Source organism: Penicillium odoratum (genome assembly GCF_028828045.1).
Source record: "Penicillium odoratum strain IBT 22623 chromosome Unknown utg000002l_segment0_segment0, whole genome shotgun sequence".
In the NCBI taxonomy this organism is placed as follows: Eukaryota; Fungi; Ascomycota; class Eurotiomycetes; order Eurotiales; family Aspergillaceae; genus Penicillium; species Penicillium odoratum.
In genome coordinates, this window is record NW_026643144.1 from 768,630 (window position 1) to 790,657 (window position 22,028).

Here is a 22,028-nt window from a genome sequence, read left to right on the forward strand (position 1 = left end):
AAACACATATCTCTTGGCACAACGAATTCTTGAAATAACTCCACAACCACGCCAGTTGGCGATTAACTGTAAACGGGAAGTTTTTAATTACTTCCGGCGCTACATTCTGATACCATCTTCGAGCGTGTCAGCATGCCAGTGCCGGCGTCCGCGTGGCCAACCCTGGTTTCAGGGACGGGCCGCACGGCACCCGCCGACGCCACTGCCAGACTCCTGAACGCCAATCACGACACCAAGCAGTTATTATCGTATATTGACAAGCAAAATGGGCACCGTGTGCCCGCCCAAGTGCTGCAACACCTCAAATTGCTCGAGGAGCTCACTGGGGACCTCCTGAAGAACCCCCTGGGCGCCGATTGGCGTGCAGAGTTTTCACAGCTGCGTCAGGAGACGCTGGAGATGCGGAAGGACCTTACCGCAGTACGGGCCGCGGCAGAGAGGCATCTGCCTACCCGTATGAGTACCAGCAGCTGGGCAGACGTGGTGCGAGGGGCTCCAGGCCCAGCACACCACCTGTCCTCTCATGGCTCAGCATCGTCGGTGGCGGCGGCGGTGAGCGATATTGCCGCAGACCGCGCGATCACCGTACGGCTCAACGATGCGGAGGCGGTGAATCGTTATCGACGAGAAACACCTGTAGAGATGACCGCGAAAGCCAACAGGCTACGTGAGCGTGCAGCTAAAGCCATAGGATCCGCACCACTGGCCTCTGTCCGCTTCCTGGCAGCCCGCCAGCTGAGATCGGGTGATCTCCGCTTCACCGCGCGCACCGCCAAGGAAGCGGAAATCCTGCGAGTGCACCGTGAAGGCTGGGTGCACTCTCTGGGGAGGAAAGCAGAGGTGCTGCTTCCGACCTGGGGTATCGTGATCCACGATATCAACGTTCGCTCGCTGGGGGTGAACACGCCACGTACGGAGGATCTGCGGGGCGTGCAGGATAAGGTGATCGGCCAGCTGCTCGCCAATAATGGGCCGGACTGGGGAGAAGGGGCTGAAATCACTCGACTATCGTGGCTCCGCACGCCTGCGGGCAAGACGGGGTCACTGGTGGTCGAGTTCACATCTCCATTGCCAGCCAACGCGGCGATTGACCGGGGGGTCTTCTGGGACGGGAGCTGCTTGACTGCTGTGATGTACGACCGGGCTATCCGTGTACGTCAGTGTCACAACTGTCAAAAGTATGGTCACATAGGAGCCACTTGCCCGAATCAATCCCCAACCTGCGTCCACTGCGCCGGCGGGCACTTATCTCAGAAGTGCAGCGCCAAGGCTGACGGCACGCTGAAGGAAAACAAATGTGCCAATTGCGGGGGCACACACGCCGCGTGGGCAAACGACTGCCCAAACCGAGTGCGTGAAGTCGATAAGATGAAGGAGATGGCGCGATATCGGCCACGATATCATCCAGTTCCGGCTCACTTTTCCGCCAAAGCTTCATCTGTGGTGTTGCAGCCGTCACCAGCCAGTTCGTGGGGCACACCGGCAGGGCAGTCATCATCAAGCGAGGGCAGCGGCACCGAGAGTAGCGACTCGACCCCTGCCGAAAGTTCTGCACAAGCGGGAAGTTTAACTGGAAATTCGACTAGCCTGCAATCTAGTCAGTGGGCGAAGGCAAAGGAGAAGAGGGGGACCAGCACTCAGTCAGGGGCCACAGTGTCCAAGAGTGGCCTCCAGCGGCAGCAGCCAGCCGCTAACGAGCTCACAGTGTCTATGGATACTGCAGAAGACTCATTCTGCCCGGCAGAGGACGCCACACAGGCAAGCCAACCGGACAGAGCCAGCACCCTCCACGGAGACGGCATCAACTTTGAGCCAGCCACCACAAAGGCTGCCAAAGCAGCCACTAAAACAACAAAGAGACCAAAATCAAAGAATAAATCAGTCAGCATAGAGAGCACAAGCTCCCGAAAGTCGCGGAGACTGATAGAGCTCACCGAAAAGGCTGCTGAAGCCACAGTCAGCATGCCTGAAGTCCCTACCTCAGAGCCAGCATGTGACGCCAGCTACAAACCATCAACAGTCGGCAGCTCAGCACTCACCGAGATCAGTGACAAGATCTTCAATACATATAACCCGAGGAAGCGTCGACACACGCAGACAGAGGTGATGGACATCCGATTCGAACCACGCCTCCGACGGAACAACAGAAGCGCAAAGCCCTCCAAATCTCACAGTTCCTAATGAAAGAGTTCACTATATTCCAGTACAATGTGAATCGATCGAAAGACGGGGTCATGGCGCAGTTTCTGCGTGATCCTAAAGTGTTAGCCGCGGACATCATCGCCATCCAGGAACCATGGAAGAATCCCTTCCAGGACAGCACCCACCACCCCGCGAAGGGCACTCACGAGCTGCTATGGCCGGCGGAGGCAGAGACAGGCCAGCGGGCCAGGGTATGCATGTATATATCGAAGAAATTAGCGGGGTGGACGCACTACGCGCACTCAGGAGATCTGCAAGAAGTGAGGATCCGCACCAATATCAGTGAGGTGCGAGTCTTCAATGTATATAACGACCAGATCACAGGGGACGGTTTAAACCTCCTCAGATGTTTAGTGAAGCCAACAAAGGAGCAGAGGGGGGCATCGTACCTGATTGTGGGGGATTTCAACCTACACCACCCGGTGTGGGGAGGTGACGACGCAGAGGAGGATGCTAAGGCGGAGGAAGTGTTAGAACTAATGGACACAGCAAACCTTGAACTATGGACGGAACCAGGGGTTCCAACGAGGATGAACGCAGTGAGCCAGACCACAATCGACTTGGTACTAGCGTCACAAAAGCTTCATGAACGTCTGATAGCGTGCGAGGTAAGCGAGGACACACATGCGGACTCAGACCATCTTCCAATTGCCACACTGGTTGATCTGGGTACGCAAAGTGTGGGGGAAGCTCGCCGGCACTGCTGGAAGGCTATGGACATAGAGAAATTCCTGGAATTTGTGTCAGCAAATCTGCTGGGCAAAAGGGGGATACCAGAAGGTGTCACGACACCACGACAGATCGATGAAGCTACTGAGTCTCTACTCAGCGTCATACAGCAAGGTGTGCAGGTTTCAACGCCTTGGGCCCGTCCGTCAGCCTGGGCACACCCCGGCTGGACCCCCGAGTGCACAGAGGCAATCAGCACCACCCGAAGGTTATTCCGACGCTGGAGAGACTCCAAAAACGACCAAGATCACCAGGAATACCGAACCGCACGCAATAAGAAGGGGAAAGCGATCGGTAAGGCGCTCCGACAGGGTTTTCGCACCTGGATCAAAGACACCATCAAGGACGGCCCGCGCGGCCTCTGGCGGGTATCAAAATGGGCTAGGAATCGCGGAGAAAGCTCTGGCGGCGTTATACCAGCACTGAAGAAAATGGATGGCCAGCTGGCGGAGTCGAACGAGGATAAAGCACAGGTGTTACGGGAGGTTTTCTTCCCACAGCCCCCAGATGCCGATCTCGACGACATAGCCAGGGCCAAAGCAAGACAACAATTACGATTCCCACCGATTTCTGAACAAGAGATAATAGACGTGATCCGCCGAGCACCTCCTGATAAGGCCCCCGGGCCAGACGAACTGCCAAACAGGGTATGGAAGCTACTACTCGCATGCAAGGATTTCACCCGAATCCTCACCTTAATCTTCGACGCATGTGTACGTACCGGCTACAATCCACGCCATTTCCAACAATCAATCACAGTAGCCCTTCGCAAAGGGGGTCCCCGGGACTTCCGCAAGCCCAAATCCTACCGACCAATCGCCCTTATGAATACCCTCGGAAAGCTGCTAGAAGCCGTGATAGCCAGCCGAATCTCGTGGGCGGTCGAAGAGCACCACCTATTGCCAGATACACATCTCGGGGGCCGGAAAGGTATCTCTGTCGACCACGCAATCCAGTTGATCCTTGACCGTGTCCACCGGGCCTGGGGTGACGGCAAAAAGGTAAGTATGCTACTGCTGGACGTCTCTGGAGCATACGACAACGTCTCCCATCAGCGACTTTTACACAATATGCGAATGCTAGGACTTGGGCACTTCGTGCCATGGGTCCAATCATTCCTCACAGGCAGATCAACTCGGATCAAGCTCCCGGGCTTCACCAGCGACCTCTTCGCCACAGAAACGGGCATTCCCCAGGGTTCCCCGATCTCACCAATCCTCTTCTTACTATTCAACACCCCCCTCGTCCGTGGATGCTATATTCGAGGGCCGGATGGAGCTGAGTGCCGTGGATACGGATGGGTCGACGACGTGGCCATGATTGTGGAGTCTAGGACATACGCAAGGAACGTGGAGCTTCTTCAACAAGCCCTCACCAAAGCAGACACCTGGGCACGACGACATGCTGCGAAATTCGCACCAGACAAGTTCGAACTTATTCATTTCACCAACCCCCGACAGATACCAGAAACGACAGCTACACCACTACCGGACCGCCAGCACGCCCCGGACATTTACGATATCCTTGTGGAAGACCCCGGCAACGACCAGCTACCAGTGAAAATCGCAAACCAAACAATCCAACCCACAGAATCTGCCAAATATCTTGGTATCTGGCTTGATAAACGACTACAATTCAATACCCACCGTGCGAAGCTCTCTGCAAAAGCAAACGGCAGTCTAGAGGCCCTCCGAGGCATGACAGGCTCCACATGGGGAGCCCCACTCATGGCCATGCGCATGGTATACCAGGCAGTGGTGGTACCACAGATGCTCTACGGCGTGGCTGCGTGGCACTCCCCAGCTACTGTCCCTAAAACGGAAACGAATCGAATCACCAGTATCTTTGCACAAATTCAACGCCGTGCGGCCATTCTCATCGCGGGTGCCTTCAAAAGCATGTCTGCTGCTGCATTGAATGTGGAACTTTATCTACTGCCAATCCAGCTACAAATGCGACAAATCATCGAGGAAACAGCCATCAGAATCCAAACAGGGGCCAAATGGGCCCAGCCGGAGTGCCTCACAGCGCGCCAGCCACGTAAGTCCCAAGAAGTGAAACTGGGAGGCCTCTCACCTCTGGAAGCCCTCCAGAAGAAAGGTCAGGTTCTCGAACGTACAAAGACTATGTGGGAATCAAGGACGGCCTTTGTCCTCGCGCCGTGGGAGCCAAGAGTGCGATGCATCATTGAAGGTGCAGAAGCTGCGATAAAATCACACAACGAGATCTTGACCAACGCTCTCTATGCGACAGTCGACGCTGTTATCGCGGAAGCGGAGCCTAGCGTAGACCCTGTTCTAAATCCTCCTCCTACTATATTCTTCACAGACGGGAGTGGATACGAAGGCATGATTGGGGCGTCCGCGGTAGCCCCACAGGCGGAGCCGCTGGTAGCAGAACGCCAGCACCTAGGCAGCTCTGACCAGTCGACAGTGTATATTGCCGAGCTCTCCGGAATAGAGATGGCTGTCTGTCACTTTCGTAAGTCATACCCACACCCACAGCCCCCTCGCGAACTGGTGATCTTCGCAGACTCGCAGGCCGCGATTCAAGCCGTGCAGAACCCCAAACGCCCATCCGGCCAATATGTCCTCCATGCAATTTATACCCACATCCGTGCCCTCACGCCCGGTCTTTCGGTTACGATTCGATGGATCCCCGCACATGTGGGCGTGAGTGGCAACGAGCTGGCGGATGCTGCGGCGAAGGAGGCAGCGAAAGGGGGTGCGGGTGTGAGTGCGGGGTCGGAAATAGGTTCTTCCGGGTCTGGAATAAGCCCTAAGCTGCGACTTGCAACCACCGCCAAACGGCAGGTGCGAGCCCGGATCCGTGCAGAGTGGGCAAAACAGTGGGCGAAGGAGAAAACGGGCAGACCGAACCATAGACTGGTCGAGGTGCCGCACAAGAAGGTTCTAAAGCTATTCGAGGGCTTATCGAAGCCGTACACTTCGATTCTGGTGCAGATGCGGTCGATGAGGATCGGCCTGCGTCACTTCCTGTATAAGATCAACGAGGCGGAATCGGACAGGTGCAGCTGCGAGGAGGGCTCTCAGACGCCAAGGCATGTCCTCCTGCAGTGTCCGTTGTACGTGGATCTACGGAAGACATTCATAGAAAAGGTTAAGAGGACGGACCTGGACAGTGGGAAATGGACGGATTATGAGGCCATCATGTCTCACCCGCAGGCGATTCGCTACGTCGCCGAATTCATGTTATCAACTGGCCTTCTCGGACAATTTCGCCAATGCGACGTTGAACCCGAGGAAGACACTGAACCAACACACCGGGAATGACCGGAATGGGCAAGGGGTGAAGACGCTGTGTATCCAACAACGAAGTGAGCGACAACTGAGATGTCGACCACGACGACAGCGAAAATACAACACAACACAATCGATCGAAGCGGGGTGTGCTGTTGCCAGCAGGGCAGGAGGGAGTTGACAAATGCAGAGGGGGATGTACAGGAGGATATCGGGGATATCAAAGCATATTGCATAGCGATTGCGACGTTCTTTTAGCGGGTTTTTACTTTATTTGGCATTTCGGCTTCATTTCGGCTTCATTTCGGCTTCATTTACACCTGTGTGGTAGCGCGATACCTATTTCCTTTGTGCATAGTCACTCTTTACTGCGTGGGTTACGGCGTTGGGCATATTCTTGCTTCGGACGGACGAAGCGCCTGCATTGCCACTGCGATTCTAGCTAGGCAGCATCAGGTTAATAGAATATCATCATCATCAATGCTGTTACGAAGCTAGGAATAATAGGAGACAAATCATATTTGACTGAATTTTAAAGATATCACAGATCGTTGTGGGTTGATGAATTTACGCAGTAAACCCCATAAATCTGCAAATAAACAATTTACAGCCATAAAGGCGAGTTCTGTCGAGCCACTAGAGGATTTACACATCTATAGTCATTTTACTTATGTTAATGACCCAAAGGCGAATGAATCTTCTTGAAAATATGAAACATGTGTGCGTTTAAACGCTTTGTCAAATTGGACAGATCACGAGCGGGCTCAAAATATATAGGAATCAAACTTGACTTCATTGAATAAATAAGTTGCTTTTGTCAAAGCATGATTGAGGTAAGCTCCTAATCCTGCAGAGAATCATTTCTAAACGCAAGCAGATAGTACATATTTCAATTTTCATGTGCGGGAACAAGGAGATTGTGCCACTTTTGAAACATGTATTTGGGATCGTATTTCATCTTGAGCCCCTGCAAGCGTGGCAGATTATCACCAAATAGCTCTTTGGCATCTGCCTCATGGTCTAACAAGATGTCAGAGAGAATTATATCCTGTGCAAGAAGTCATCTGGGTTTTTGCTCACCTACGAAGTTGGCATAGAGGCCCACGCCGTGTCCTGCGACGTTAGCAACGCCGGAATGCTCTCGAATCTTCCGCAACATTGCACGCTCCACTCTTGCCATTTTGGCGTCTAGTTCCGGGTCTTTCCAACAAAAAGTCGTGGCCACATTGTGAAATTTGCCCCGGTTGGCATAAGCTGTAGAGTCGATGGGCACTTCGTTCACACGTGAGTATGGTAACAGCTCAAAGAGAATGGTGCTTCCTTCAATGCGGGGAAATGATCGTGTCATCTTATCAAAGTCCTCGTAAATCTCATTCATCAGTTGGAGATCCAGTGGCATATTTACAGCCGTTCCGCTGACGCGATGGCGGGCACCAGGTGTAGCAAGCGGTCCGAGAACCGTGTTGATTTCCGGATAGGGCATTTCTCGCGTGTGGTTTTGGATTGGATCCAAAGTCAGGAGTGGCGCAAAGAAAGACTCGCCTCTAGTCTTGGATCCATTATAGAATAACAAGGCGACAATCACCGTTGAAGGCATTGCAGGTGGAAATGTGGTGAAACCGAAGTACAGGCCCTCGTCGCCCGTAGCTTGCTCATCGAATCGATTCAAAAACTCGATAATGGAAGCCAGCCGGTCAGGAGAAAGGTAGACCAGGCCGCCGAATATGGACGAGCGCTGGCGGTGCGCTCGAAAAGTAAACTCTGTGGCCACACCAAAGCTTTGGCCGGCGCCTCGCACCGCCCAGAAAAGGTCTGGATGGTCAGCCACGGACGCCGTCACAATGTGGCCGTCGGCTAGAACCATCGTCACGTTTACCAAGTTATCAATAACCAAACCGTGGCGCCCTGTAAGCCAGCCAAATCCTCCTCCTAATGTCGTTCCCCCGACACCCACGGCGCTGCAAGTGAAACCGACGACGGCCAATCCTTCATTTGCGGCGGCCTGGTCGACCTCCGCCCAGTTTGCTCCCCCCTGAACGGCCACTGTTTCAGACGCTCGGTCGACAAGAATTTTACGCATGGCGGCCATTGAGATAACAATACTACCGTGAGTTGCAGATGCACCGCTTGTGCTGTACCCGCCACCTTGGACTACCAAGGGGATCGAATGGCGACTTGCGAAGGAAACGACCAGGGAAACCTCTGAAGACGATGTAACCAACACAATTGCGCCCTAGGAATGTAAAATTAGTTTAGCACAAAAAAAGCTTATATCAAGGTGCTATAGCTTGAGGATAGAGGGGATTTTGTAGCCTACAGCTTCTTTCTCACAAGCTTCGCTCCACCGGCCGATAAGCTCCGCATATCCTTCTTCATCAGGCGTTAATATCTTAGCTTGCGTGTTCTTGAGCTCATGTCGTAATTGGAGGGCATATCTGTTCGACAGAAACGGCATGACGGATGACAGTCGGATATAGAATTTGCATGTCCTTCTTTGAATTCCAGGTCAGGTTGAGAAACCCATAATTCATATGTCTGGATACAAAAAGCTACAGGCTTTCCAACTACGTTTGCAAATTCTGCTTACATTTGGTCATGAGTAGGGCAAAATACGAGAGTAGTTGGACAGATGAGCCAGACGATCCGAGATAGCCTCTTCCAGCCAACACGGTCACGCGTGAAGAGGCAGCCATGACGTCATCAAAATGACCGTACCGCAAATCTCATAACATCACCCCATTTCTTTACTCGAACCTTCAATATCTATCTCCCGGCCGAGAGTTTTTGGTGCGACTTCTTTCCAACTAGGCTAATTCGCATAACAAAGATTTTTTTTTGAATTGAAAACCATGGATCCTCGGGACGATGAACTTCTTTGAACGGCATCGGGGGTCTTTGGGTATGAGGTAAATATTTCAAGTCGTGCTTCATGAAGCCTCAGGTAAACTTCAGTCTCATTTTCAACTGGATAACAAATTTGGACAAGTATTACCATCGGTTGACCAGTAGATTTGTCAGAACCAGTATGAAGAGGCTAATGTTAATATTATATCAAGGTTGGACGGGGGCAATAAAGTTCTAGATGATTGGAATCTCGCCTTCTATGGCCGTGAATTCAATGCGTCCTGTAGAAACGCTGAGATGACGACCATCAATTTTCCTGACGGTAAGCCTCGCTCCAATCTTTCTGCGCTGTGGAATCAATTTTATGAAAAGTATCTTCAAGAATGAAGATATAAGTCGTTCATAACAACCTGTTTGAGGATCACAGACCAATACATACTCGCTCGATTATCGCCATTGGAGGTATCAGAAAGCTTTCCGGTGCTTTTGGAAGCTTACGAAAGATTTTATAGTCTACTCCAAACCTCTCGTGAAGCTTTACAACTACCGAAGCTGCTTATTTGTGATAGTGAACTATTTGGTCGTGGGAACAAGCAGCGCTATAATGCCGTGGTATCGTATATCAAACAAAACATGAGCAATCTTGCTTCCCATATCTGTGTCAAGCGTATAGAGCCTCCAGATCAATTATGGAATGCGCTCCTCTCGAAGGCATGGGTCGTCATTCATCTCTCCCGTTCTGAGGGCTACCAGGAGAAGTTATTGGGAGCGGTTCAGAAGGGAAAGCCTGTCATCACAACGAAGGAACTGGATCCGAACTCGCTCTTTGCTTGCAGTTTTATGAATATTTACGGTATTAACAAAGGGGACGCAATTGATCTGGCTGAGCACCTTGTCCGTATTTGGTAGGGAAACGAGCTCTGCGGGGAGAAAAAGCCAAGTTCATCAAATCTACAGCGGGACGAGTTCAGTACAATTGGCAATACCATGAACTGGTTGTTCCTCGCCTCAGCATTCTCCAGAGGTGATAGTGTGAAACCTAATGGAGAAAGTATTTTGAAATTGGCCAAGAAGGCTGCCCAGGATCGGGGGTTGCAAGTGGAGACGGAATTATTTGCTGAATGGAAAGTTCTTGATGAAGACAAAGTTCGATATTAAAAGATTTATAGGCGATTTTCAAGAGCCTCCAAATTGAAAATTGCTGAAGGATCGTGTGATGAAGGTCTCCATGCTTGTAACGTCACTTAAGAATCAAAAGTTAGGGGGATGACTCCCAACAACACACCGCGGACGTCGGGAGCACGCACAGGGGGTCAATTACATCAACAATACAGTACAGGCTGAGCACCACCAAGACGATAACACGCGGTAGGATATATCAGTAGACTTCGGCACGGCCCAAAGGCCGGCCCATTGAGAAAGCCCATTACAGCCAATCATAGTGGAGACAACTTTTTTACATGATTCATGAAAAAAATGCTGTAGTTATCTATAGTATTCTAGCTATTATATGCAGCTAAATAATGTATATACCCTAACTACTTGAGATATATTTTTGTGCATTAAAATCCTACTACCTGAAAATTCAACATAAAATCATTCCTACAGAAATCAGTACCCTTATTGATCTAATAGAATTTGTTAGAGAAATAAGAACTCATCAATTATATCAAAGCTAATTAGCTAATTAGAAGTCGTTTTATGAATTTACATATTTATATATCCCTAACATTCACTTCAAAGCTTACGGACAAACTCTATAAACGCTGAATTACAATGAGTCTATTATCTCTGGGTAGTTCCTAATGAATCTATAGTCCTCTAGATATTTGCTTTTATTTTGGATGGAGAGTTAAGAAGAAAATAAAATAGATCAATTGATAGATATATGGATTTGTCGATTTTTTATGGAGTGAATAAGTTTTTGAACCTCTATATGCTAGCCCGTGATAAAAACTCATATTCAGAGATCTCAAGATCGTCTAGGCCCAATGGTATGCCTTAAGAATATTTTATAGCTTATAATCTGGTATTGCCATCTCGTGAATTTATAATATAACTATCAAGCTCCACCATGCCGTTTATTCATATTGAAATTTATACCAAATAGACACTACTTCCAGTAACTATTACTACCATCCTGAAATTTCAGATAGAATCACTTCCAAGCAATCTCATAACTGTCTAGTTAGCCTTGAACCACCATATCATCGACATCTCAAAAATTGATAAATTGCCCCGCCAATATCCACAGCGATAAAGACCAATTAATCCCACAAACCACGATAAGCCTCACGCCCCATCTCCTCCAGTTTCCCGATTCGTCCAGATCGCCGATCGGACTCAACCTACCCTACTTAACTCCAGTCCATCATAATACCTAATATAAGAATACAATTTTCCCATAACTCAAACCCCACCTAGGTACTACCTACAAACTCCCAAAATGTCCGCAACCGGTAAAATGCTAGGCTCAAGCAGCAGCTTCTCCACCCGAATCTCACTAAGATGGGTCCCCGAAATCCCCGAAGAAACAACTGACACAATCGTTCTATCGGTGGGAGGGTGGTTCGTCGATCTCCGAATGGATAAGGCATCAGGCCAGATTGATTGGGCGATGGCCGGGACTCGGGTTGAGGAGAATCCTAACCAAATACCAGGTTCGTGTTGACCGTGATTCAGTTGAATCGAATCAAGTCTACTGGGGTGGATAGGTTGCCGCAGGAATTGATCTAATTCTTTATAGTGAAAACGCTGTTCACCCGCGAACTGGACTCTCTCAATGAGATTGGTATTGTGGATGTTGGAAATTTCAGTCCATTGCCTAATGGCGATGATCTTGAATGCGGCGAGATGCCTCGTGCTGATCTTCCCGGTGCACCGATGACAGGGTTTGAGGAGGTGTGGAGGGAATTGCCGTTCCGGGAGGGTCCTGAGGGTGCTAAGAGGGGTATTTCGTGGATTCTGGAGTCCGATGATCCTATGGAGTTTAGGGAGGGAGAGGAGATCAGTGTTACTAAGATGTTTTTGGGCCGGATTTGGGGAACGTATCTGGCGTTCCGGCAGGTTCAAACTCATACCCGTCAGAAGGAGGGTGGAGAGCTGGTTGTCAAGAGGACCGGGGCGGAGGTTAGTGCGCGGAGGGAAGAGTGGAGTTCTGGGTCTTGGGAGGAGAAGTATCTGGTGGGGCCTGATGGGGGTGCTGTGCCATCTATGAGTGGGTTTGATGTGGAAGAGAAGGGTTGGAAGGTTGGAGAGCGCGTGGTGATTGACCAAAGATCTTACATTGTTCGGGCTTTCGAGGAGATTCAATAATGGATTACCACGAGTTCATGGGTTTCGCTTTGGAAGTCCTACTCTGGCCTACTGTGATTCTGACCTGCGGCTAGCTATAGAAGCAAAAATGTAAGAACTGTACGTTTTAATGCATTGCATCATCTTCTCTATGGAGTAACTGCGGAAAGTAAATCATCATCAGGGCATGAAGCAGCCTCATCGAATGCAATAGTCAGACATCTAAGCGAAAACCTTGACCTCACCAGCCTTCAGCTTGCCAGCGTCAATCAGGCGCTGAGCCTCGGAGGTGTAGGCAGCCTTGACGGCGTTGCCATCCTTGCCAGCAATGGTAAGCTTCTCAGCGAGGGCAGCGAGCTCGTCAACGTCGATCTTGCCCATAATGAGCTCAACGTCGGTGAGAACGGAGTCAACCTGGGCAGCGGAGGCCTCGCCGTCGGCGAAGTAGTTGACCTCCTTGACGGAGCCCTTCAGAACACGCTTGTTCTTCTTGGCAGCGTTCTTAGCGGCCTCCTTGTTCTTCTTGTTCTTCTCACGCTCGGCCTTGGCAGCCTCCTCGGCGTCCTTCTTGGCCTTCTCCTCAGCAGCCTTCTTGGCCTCCTTCTCCTCTCTCAAACGGATGATCTCGTCCTCCTTGGCCTTCTTCTTGGCATCCTTGCCGGCACGGGCCTGCTGGCGGAACTTCTTGATACGCTCATCATCGGCGAGGGCCTCGTCAACAAGACCACGCAGACGGGCGACATCCTCATTCTTGCGCTTACGGCGGGCGTTGGCGTTCTTCTTCTCAGTGTGACGCTTCTGGTCACGGCTCTCTCCATCATCGGGAACATCCTCATCCAGGTACTCGAATGTACGCCAGCTGTCGAAGTTGTACCAGAAGTTGTAGAAGTTCTCAACCTCCTCCTGGGTGCTGTCCTCGTGACCGAATGAGGGAACGGGCTGCTTAAGAGAGAAACGGCCCTCGGCCTCGAAGCAGTTGCCCCAGAGCTTGTAGAACTTAGCCTTGGTGGAACACTGCTTCTTGGTGGGGGGCTCGATGTCGGCGGCCTCATCGACGGAGTCGAACTGGCGACGGCGAGCGGGGTCGAGCAGAAGCTCGGTGGCGATCTGAATGCACTTGAAGAAGCTGTCGTTCTCGTCGCGCTGGCCAGAGGCGGCCTTCTTATCGGGGTGGTGACGCAGAACCTTCTTGCGGTGAGCACGCTTGATCTGCTCGGGGGTGGCCCGCCAGCGGTAGCGAGTCAGACCGAGAACGGCGTAGTGGTCCTGGGACTGCAAGGAGTTAGTTTTGTCAGGGGAACATGAGTATGAACACTGACCTTCCAGTCCTTGGCCTCACGGTTGAGCATCATAGGGTCCTCATCCTCGGAGATTTCATCATCCTCCTCATCCTCGGTCTTCTTGACGTTCTGCTGAGCCTGGAGACGATCATCCTCAGAGAAAGTGCGGTTGTGACGCTTCTATAAGATTTATTAGTCGATGAATTTCTTTGCGGGGTCGATTTAACATACACGGCGGGCGTGGGCAAGGAAGTGAGGGCCAACGGGCTCCAGGTTGCGCTGGGTAGCACCAGACAGGGCACCGACAGCCTTGAAATCCTTCTCGGCACTCCAGCCGGAAGGCAGGGAGGGAAGCTCAACGTTGACAACTTGAAGGGACGCCATTGTGAAAGTGGTTGAAGGAACAAAGTAAGGTGGGTGAGGAAGTCCCACTTGGTTTTTTCTGATATTTTTTTCTGCCCCGAGTGGCCGCCCGCCAATCACAGCGCGGATGTTTCCTTGCGACTTCACTTTAGTTCTCCAGAGTTGGGGTATATCACTGTCTCATATTACTTTTTTTTGACGACACATACATTCTGGACGTGTGTCTTGAATTCTTTATTCGACAACACCAATACCCTCACTAATTACCCGGCGTCTCCCCCGTTTCCTATCGAACATCGACTACCCCAAACAAAATGGCCGCTCCGTCTACTGCCGCACTCAGCGCCTATCGTCAGATCCTCCGCGCCACCCGTATTGCCTTCCGCGGTATGTTCCCTTCTGAGGAATATCCAAAGCCAATCTCAGCTCATCACTAATTGCTAATTGTGACTAGATGATTTCCGAGTCATGATTGCTTCCCGTCAAGAAGCCCGTCGCAACTTCGACCAGAACCGCCGTGTTGCCGTTGACACCGGTATGCAGATCAACCACGCCATCGAGGTTGCCAATATCCTACGCCATAATCTGGTACAAGGTGCCCGGGAGGAGGGCGATGAGGCAGCGAAGTGGGGTATGTTCATGTCTCTTGATACATTGAATCGGTTCCTCGTCCGTTGCGTGGTTGCTAACATGTCTACAGAACTGCGGATTCACGATGAGATTGAGCGCGGTGACAATGACTCTATCAAGGTTGCCGGCAAGGATGTCAAGATTCACAAGGCTTGCTCTTCCTAGAAACAACCTCCTTTTGCATACACCGACTCTACATCAGATGCAGCATATGTGGAGGTACAAATTAACCAGCCAGACTGGATGTATATTATAGTATACCCGACTCTTGTTATTTTCATTTGGCGTCACTGGGGTATTTTTGATTGTGATAGAAGCTGCATAGAAACAAGAACCAATCCATATTCAACGCCCGCTTTGTATGAACCCACGACATGCACAACCCATCCTTTCCGTGATATTACACATTTCAAATCCCTTTTATTCCCCATTCATACTGGCGTATTGGACAGATCCAGAGCCTGGTGGTGGGGCCACTGCATAGGCCTTGGCCGGAGCCTCCTGGCCATCCGCACCACCCGCAGCAGTGATAGCCTTCTTATCAGACTGACCACGCTGGACAGGTCCCGCAGCCTGGCGACCTTCGCGAGCATTCTGAATCCGTTCCTCGCGGTCCATGTTATCAAGTGCCTTGGGCTTACCCCAGCGCACCCGTAACGGACAACCTTGGACAATCGCCTTTCCTTGACACTCCTTGGCTGCGGACTCGGCATCGGCACGAGTCATGTAGTTAACGAATGCGCAGTGCGAGCGATGAGAACAGACAAGTGAGCGAAGAGTACCGAACTTGGAAAAGAAGGTCCGAAGGGCATGTTCCGGAAGATCATCCTCCACACCAGTCAAGAATAGCGACGTAACATTGGGATCAGCAGGCGGGTTGATGTCTTCCGCCGATGGAGGAAGCTGGGCGGTACTAGGGAATGGACGACCACCGCGACCTCGTGCGCCTCCCCGGCCAGGCAAGCGGTTACCCAGGCGGCTGTCACCTGTGCGAACGGGGCCAGGCGCGTTTCCGTACCGACTGTTTGTGCGGGGTTGGTCCGTCGAGCTAAATTTTCCCTCATCGCCTTCAGGGCCCTCAATGCGACGAGGCTTGCGGTAGTACGGTTCACTGTTTGCCAAGCGGCGCAGCAGCTCGCGGGCCTTATCATCGGTCTTTTCGTATTCCTCGACTGCACCGATTCCTTCTTCGATTTCCTTCTCGTGGTTTTGCGCATAGTACTCGCGATTGATTCCGCTTTCGGGGCCAGGCGCGACCATCTTCAAGGCGGCATCACGGACGACGATCGGCAAACCGAATGACAGATCGAGCATGCAGCATTGGCAGCAGTTCTTCAGGCGGGCGCAGGTGAGACAAATATTGGTGCGCTTCTGGCGCGAGGTACGGTCGGCTTTCCAGCGGAAGATGGTAAAGGGGCGAGTACACTGTCATTATTGTTAGTTAGTGCTTGACTAGCCGATCAGATCAAAGACTTACAATCTTGCACTCTGCACCATGGTCCTCTTTAATCATCTGCACATAGGGGTTTTCAGGGAGACAATTTTCGCATACAGATGGAAAGTCTGTTGACTCCCAGCCTGAGCGGTTGAGATCATGTTTAATCTGAGGAGGCATGGTGGGTGGATCAAGCTTTGACAGAAGATTATGAGTGAAGCTTGAGAGACAAGTTGGTTATCATTGTGGCGGTGACTGTGGCGTAGGGTCATGTGACAAACATGTTTGTTTCTGTTTGTTTCTGTTCTGTTTTTCCCCTCTTTGTCAATTCAATCGTTCTCTGAATTACTGCGTAGATTGCTTCTTCCTATCAATAGAGTATAGTAGACTCTCGGATTGATTTGAAAGTTCTTCCGATTCAAATTTTCTCTAAATTTTAAGCTAGCCAGGCAACCCCTTTCCTTGAAGACATCAGGTCACCCATCTCCAATCCCGGGAAAGCCACTGGCCGAACTAGCCACAAACCGGAAGAGACTCGTCCCGCCACCCCAGACTTAGTTCAGTCTAGTCTTACTGCACGGACTGCCCGCTCAGGGGTTCCATGATTGGCTTGATTTTTTGAATTGCCAAAAAGTTGCTTCGCATTCGATACCTTATTTCTCCCCTTTTAATCTCTACACCCTCCTCAACATCTCTCCCTCTTTCTCTACAAATCTCTTTTTTCTCTTCTCTTGCGGTTCGTTTGGTTCAATCCAATCTCCGCATCCTTTTTTCAATTTAACGGACGCGTGTCCCTTTTTTTGTCGCCCCTCTTGAACTCTTTCCCTACCCCTTTTAATACCCAACACCCTTCAATTCCTTCACAATGGCTCCTACTGCTTTGGAACGTGAGGATAAGTCGCGCGATGCTGCTTTCAACAAGGCTCTTCACGGAAAGTCCGCCAAGGCCACCGGTGGTCTGACTGCCATGCGTGGCAAGGACGCCGCTGCGCAAAAGGCCGCCATCGACGAGTACTTCAAGCACTGGGACAACAAGGACTACGCTGATGAGACTGATGCCGATCGTGAGGTGAGATAATGCGCCGGCTTGAGTCAAGGATCGTAGCTAACCTCAATCTTCCAATAGGCTCGGAGATCCGAATACGCTACCCTGACCCGACAGTACGTTGAACTGACTCGCACATGTTTGATCAACACTAACACTCATCTAGCTACTACAATCTTGCCACCGACTTCTACGAGTATGGCTGGGGTTCTTCCTTCCACTTCTGCCGCTTCGCCTACGGTGAGCCCTTCCGTCAGGCTATCGCCCGTCACGAGCACTACCTCGCCATGCAGACAGGTATCACCGAGGGTATGAAGGTTCTCGATGTTGGCTGTGGTGTTGGTGGTCCCGCTCGTGAGATTGTTAAGTTCACTGGTGCCCACGTCACCGGTCTGAACAACAACGACTACCAGATTGACCGCGCAACCCACTACGCTGAGAAGCAGGGTCTGTCCGACAAGATGGCTTTCGTCAAGGGCGACTTCATGCAGATGAGCTTCCCTGACAACAGCTTCGATGCTGTGTACGCCATTGAGGCTACCGTCCACGCTCCCGAGCTCGTCGGAGTCTACTCTGAGATCTTCCGTGTCCTCAAGCCCGGTGGTACCTTCGGTGTCTACGAGTGGCTCATGACTGACGACTATAACAACGATGACCCCGAGCACCGTCGCATCCGTCTCGGTATCGAGCAGGGTGACGGTATCTCCAACATGGTTCGCATATCCGAGGGTGTGCAGGCCATGAAGGATGCTGGCTTCGAGCTCCAACACCATGAGGATCTTGCTCAGCGTCCTGACGCCACTCCCTGGTACTACCCGCTGGCGGGATCTTTCAAGCACATGGGTTCCGTCTGGGACTTCTTCACCATTGCCCGCATGACCTGGTGGGGCCGTGGTCTCGCCCACCGCTTCGTCGGTGCCGGTGAAAGCATCCGCCTCTTCCCCAAGGGCTCCCAGAAGACCGCCGACAGCCTGGCTCTTGCTGCTGACTGCCTGGTCGAGGGTGCTCAGAAGAACCTCTTCACTCCCATGTACCTGATGGTCGGCAAGAAGCCCGAGTAAAGCGTCGCATAAAACTTTCTTTCTGTTATACATCCTTCACACCTATTACCCGTGTCGCGGCTTCTTCCACCTCACATCCCATGTATTCACTTCTGTTGTCATTATTTCCCCAGCCGCTGAGGCGTGTCGTTGATGGCGCTACCTCACCCGATTCGCCAGAACGCCGTTCTCTCGATGGTGATGATGTTTTTCTCTTCTGTTCCCTGTGTTTCTTTTGGACCGAATAGATATGTAATAGTTATTGAGGCAAGAATAATGAGCGCAAGGATTGACTGATCTTGTACAGACTTCTGTATCCAATGTAGAGCATATTTGTTTGGCTGACAAGTGTGGCAATCAAAGTTGTATTTCGATCCAGGATTGTCCCTGCAATGTGGGTCATGCAGATCAGAGAGTATAACGTGGAACCTTGGAAATGTGCAGCTTCCAGTGTCGTGTGACCTAGGCAGTTTCAACGTCCACTTCAAAACTTGGAATGTTGGAGGCCTGGGCAGTCTACCTAGGTAGAGATCACTCAAGATCATGCTAAGACCTGCAATATACTCAATTCAGGAAGAGCAAACAGCCCACATGCAGGCAATGGAGACTAAGAGTTAAGAGAAAAAAACACCAAAAAAGGGACAATCCCTGCTCAGTACACAAGGAGAACATGAAACGGGCTTGGTATGTAAACGTTCATTCTTATAATTAAAGGTCAGATGTCCAGCTCTGAAAAGCCGGTGTAGGTACAGACTCTGATTTCCGGCACTTGGACGTGAGGGGCAATCGAGCACATGGGCATGTTCGGACTCCGGTATCTCCCCCGTTATTAGCGCGGCAATACCTATCCATCGATAAGACTTGATCATTCAGAGAATACCTGGTTCCAGTCGAATCCTCGAGTTCTTGGAACATTCCCTACATGTGCATGCAAGGTTGAAATCGCTCAATTTTCTTGAGTGCGCAAGGTACATTCCCGAAGTATAGAGCTCAAATTGAATATTGAGTGTTGCGAATAGCCTCAATTCATTCCAAGGCTGTAGCGGGCGAGTTGCCACCCATTTGACTGCGATTAGATTGTACATGTACATAAAATCTCCACCAAAAGCAAGCGTCATGCACGTCGGAAAGACCTCAGGTTTCCAGAATGGTGTCTGGTCGGGAGGGGTGTTCCCAGGGTGTGTAATCCATCAAAGTCGTCTTAGGCAAGTTCTATTAACCCACCTGATGGTCATTTTGTAGTCTTATTCGAAGGCGAGCTCGGCGCTCGACCACGTGGGTGTTGGGTGGTCTTATATGGTAGTATCGGTTTTTTTGTCAAATGTTCAAATGTACGGAGTACAGTGTGGCGTTCTCTATGCCTCCGCATCGGAGGTGGGACGGCATGAATATATATTGTGGCAACCGGTTGGGAACTGACGGCTTACGGAGCATTGAACATTGAATAAAGCATTTGATTCTTTTGAATATTGCCGAGATGGAATATTCTTTGAACACCTGTCATAGATATCAACCTTTATCATCATGGACGATTAAAAAGAAAACAAACATTTGACCTTGCCAAGGTTATGGAAGGCGAGTGGAAGTCGGAGTCTGCTATCCGAGTACTCCGTATGGCATCCGATCAAGCAAAACACATATAAGCCACGCGGCATCGTCATCTGCTTATTCCCACGCTTACCCAGATTCGATGTCGCATCCGTGCAAAACCAGCCAGTCATGCTGTATTTGATCGGAACGTGCAAGGTACCGGGAGGACCCACCTGGATAAACCACCAATCACAATTCACATGAAATGATGATTCCCCCACTCATTCCCAGCGTGGGCACCTGTCCATCAACATGGCGGCCAGTCGCTCTCCCCCGGAATGCAACGTGCTGCACAATTTCCCCCTTTACGTTTCTTGGCTGAGCGGGTATCTTGGCGTCGACGCCCTTGAGCTTGCAAGCGAAGAGGGGAATCCTGGCACTAGAACCTTATGGCCATCTCCGACGGAGTTTGCGCATTGCCGCGCAAGGTATAAGATCGTGTGCGACGCCGGCTCATCACTTTTTTTTTTCACTTCGCATCAACTGTCCTCGGATAATTATCAAAAGTCATGTTCACTAAGCAGACTTTGGCCGCCTTTGTTGGCGCGTTGGCTCTGGCTTCGGCCGAGACCATCTCTTCTAGCGATGAGTACCCCAGTGCCGCTGAGATTGCTGCGTCTCAGGCATCGGTCCTGCCCTACTCTCCCGTCTCGAACGTGAAGGGTCTGGCTTTCAACCGATTCGCCCAGATTTGGATCGAGAACACCGTAAGTCGCATATCAATGGATCTGAGCATCACATTCATAGCTGATATTAATTAGGATTTCGACACCGCTGCTGCTGATAAGAACTTTGCCAAGCTGGCTAAAGAGGGTATCCTTCTGACCAACTACTTCGCATTGACTCACCCCTCGGAGCCTAACTATGCTGCCTCCGCTGCCGGTGACAGCTTTGGTATGGACAATGATGACTTCCACCAGCTCCCGGCCAACATCTCCACCATTGCCGATCTGTTCGATACTAAGAAGATCTCTTGGGGCCAGTACCAGGAGGACATGCCCTACGCCGGCTACCAGGGCTACCGGTACCCGGAGTCTGGAGCGAACCAGTACGTGCGCAAGCACGACCCGCTCATCCTCTTTGACTCCGTCACCAACGACGCTGTCCGCCCGCGTCAGATCAAGAACTTCACTACCTTCTACGAAGATCTCAAGCATGAGAGCATACCCCAGTACATGTTCATCACTCCTAACATGACCAACGACGCCCACGACAGCAACATCACCGTCGCCGGTGACTTCCTTGCTAGCTTCGTGCCCCCTCTCCTTGAGAGCGAGTACTTCTCCAAGGATGCCCTTATCCTCGTGACCTTCGACGAGACCGCAACCTACGCCGACCCCAACCGTGTCTACAGCATCCTTCTCGGTGGCGCCGTCCCCGAGCACTTGAAGGGTACAACCGACGATACCTTCTACACTCACTACAGTATTATCGCCTCCCTCTCCGCCAACTGGGGTCTGCCTTCCCTCGGCCGCTGGGATTGTGGCGCCAACATCCTCAAGCTCGTTGCCGAGAAGACCGGCTTCGTCAACTGGGAGGTTGATTACGATAACCTCTACCTTAACGAGACTTACCCCGGCCCCCTGTCTGATGATGATTACTCCACCTACGAGCCTTACTGGCCTACCCCCGCGACCAGCGGTACCTGCAATGCTGGCCACGGTATTCTCGATGTGGTTAAGAAAACCTACCACGGTCTGAAGCAGACTTTCGACTACTCTTCTCCCATTCCCTTCGATACTAAGTCGGGTACCAATGTTGGTATCAAGTACTGGCGTACTCTGGTATGTTTTCTGGGGTTAAAATTTGATAGTTCTTTGCTAACTGGTTGATAGAAGAATGGAAAGAAGCAGACTGGCATTACTGAGTAAATGCCGAGTTAATAGCTAGAAGAGCATTGGGAAAAGTACGATAGAGACCTGGATTGCTGAGTCTTACTGTGGAATTATACGTATATATTAATTTTTTCAATTGGGTATATTTGAGGCTCTGGAGCATATTAAATATTAATCCACTTATCCCAAGGTAAATTTAATCAGCGCCAGTAATAGACAGAGGTGCTCGGGCCCAGCCAAGGTCCACCGAATTTGGTGGGATCTCCTTTCCTCTTATTCCATCCGTTTCAGACAGGTCTTATCCCCTTTCTTCTGGTTCCCAGCCAAATATGCTGTAACCCTTCTGTCGGTGTCCCTGGTGTCGGAACAATGGATCATGTAATCAACTTTATTAGTCAGCGTACCACATGTTAAATTGCTGTGGTGGAGACTAGAGAATACCAGACAAGTACACAGACGTGACCCATACCATTGGTACATG

The 22,028-nt window shown here is 50.9% G+C and overlaps 8 protein-coding genes across 8 annotated transcripts; 5 read left to right on the top strand and 3 right to left on the bottom strand.

The window, feature by feature from the left end:
• Positions 1-7,080: 7,080 nt before the first annotated feature.
• On the bottom strand, positions 7,081-8,646 carry N7520_002322 (FAD-binding oxidoreductase; the record flags this gene model as incomplete). Its single annotated transcript, XM_057136257.1, has 3 exons — positions 7,081-7,211; positions 7,272-8,424; positions 8,509-8,646. 3 exons carry the CDS (start codon positions 8,644-8,646, stop codon positions 7,081-7,083), a joined length of 1,422 nt encoding a protein of 473 aa, XP_056998943.1.
• Positions 8,647-9,668: 1,022 nt separating this feature from the next.
• N7520_002323 (uncharacterized protein) lies at positions 9,669-10,193 on the top strand (the record flags this gene model as incomplete). Its single annotated transcript, XM_057136258.1, has 2 exons — positions 9,669-9,929; positions 9,993-10,193. 2 exons carry the CDS (start codon positions 9,669-9,671, stop codon positions 10,191-10,193), a joined length of 462 nt encoding a protein of 153 aa, XP_056998944.1.
• A 1,288-nt stretch (positions 10,194-11,481) lies between these two features.
• On the top strand, positions 11,482-12,350 carry N7520_002324 (uncharacterized protein; the record flags this gene model as incomplete). The annotated part of the gene is made up of 2 exons (XM_057136259.1): positions 11,482-11,695; positions 11,782-12,350. The coding sequence occupies 2 exons, from the start codon at positions 11,482-11,484 to the stop codon at positions 12,348-12,350; spliced, it is 783 nt and encodes a 260-aa protein (XP_056998945.1).
• A 201-nt stretch (positions 12,351-12,551) lies between these two features.
• N7520_002325 (putative ribosome associated DnaJ chaperone Zuotin) lies at positions 12,552-13,993 on the bottom strand (the record flags this gene model as incomplete). Its single annotated transcript, XM_057136260.1, has 3 exons — positions 12,552-13,601; positions 13,649-13,789; positions 13,841-13,993. The coding sequence occupies 3 exons, from the start codon at positions 13,991-13,993 to the stop codon at positions 12,552-12,554; spliced, it is 1,344 nt and encodes a 447-aa protein (XP_056998946.1).
• Positions 13,994-14,286: 293 nt separating this feature from the next.
• N7520_002326 (LYR motif-containing protein) lies at positions 14,287-14,767 on the top strand (the record flags this gene model as incomplete). The annotated part of the gene is made up of 3 exons (XM_057136261.1): positions 14,287-14,359; positions 14,427-14,603; positions 14,673-14,767. 3 exons carry the CDS (start codon positions 14,287-14,289, stop codon positions 14,765-14,767), a joined length of 345 nt encoding a protein of 114 aa, XP_056998947.1.
• Positions 14,768-15,022: 255 nt separating this feature from the next.
• slt11 (Pre-mRNA-splicing factor ECM2) lies at positions 15,023-16,217 on the bottom strand (the record flags this gene model as incomplete). The annotated part of the gene is made up of 2 exons (XM_057136262.1): positions 15,023-16,027; positions 16,080-16,217. The coding sequence occupies 2 exons, from the start codon at positions 16,215-16,217 to the stop codon at positions 15,023-15,025; spliced, it is 1,143 nt and encodes a 380-aa protein (XP_056998948.1).
• A 685-nt stretch (positions 16,218-16,902) lies between these two features.
• Positions 16,903-18,143, top strand: erg6 (sterol 24-C-methyltransferase; the record flags this gene model as incomplete). The annotated part of the gene is made up of 3 exons (XM_057136263.1): positions 16,903-17,106; positions 17,164-17,198; positions 17,249-18,143. 3 exons carry the CDS (start codon positions 16,903-16,905, stop codon positions 18,141-18,143), a joined length of 1,134 nt encoding a protein of 377 aa, XP_056998949.1.
• A 2,078-nt stretch (positions 18,144-20,221) lies between these two features.
• Positions 20,222-21,583, top strand: N7520_002329 (putative acid phosphatase; the record flags this gene model as incomplete). Its single annotated transcript, XM_057136264.1, has 3 exons — positions 20,222-20,419; positions 20,474-21,496; positions 21,548-21,583. 3 exons carry the CDS (start codon positions 20,222-20,224, stop codon positions 21,581-21,583), a joined length of 1,257 nt encoding a protein of 418 aa, XP_056998950.1.
• Positions 21,584-22,028: the final 445 nt, after the last annotated feature.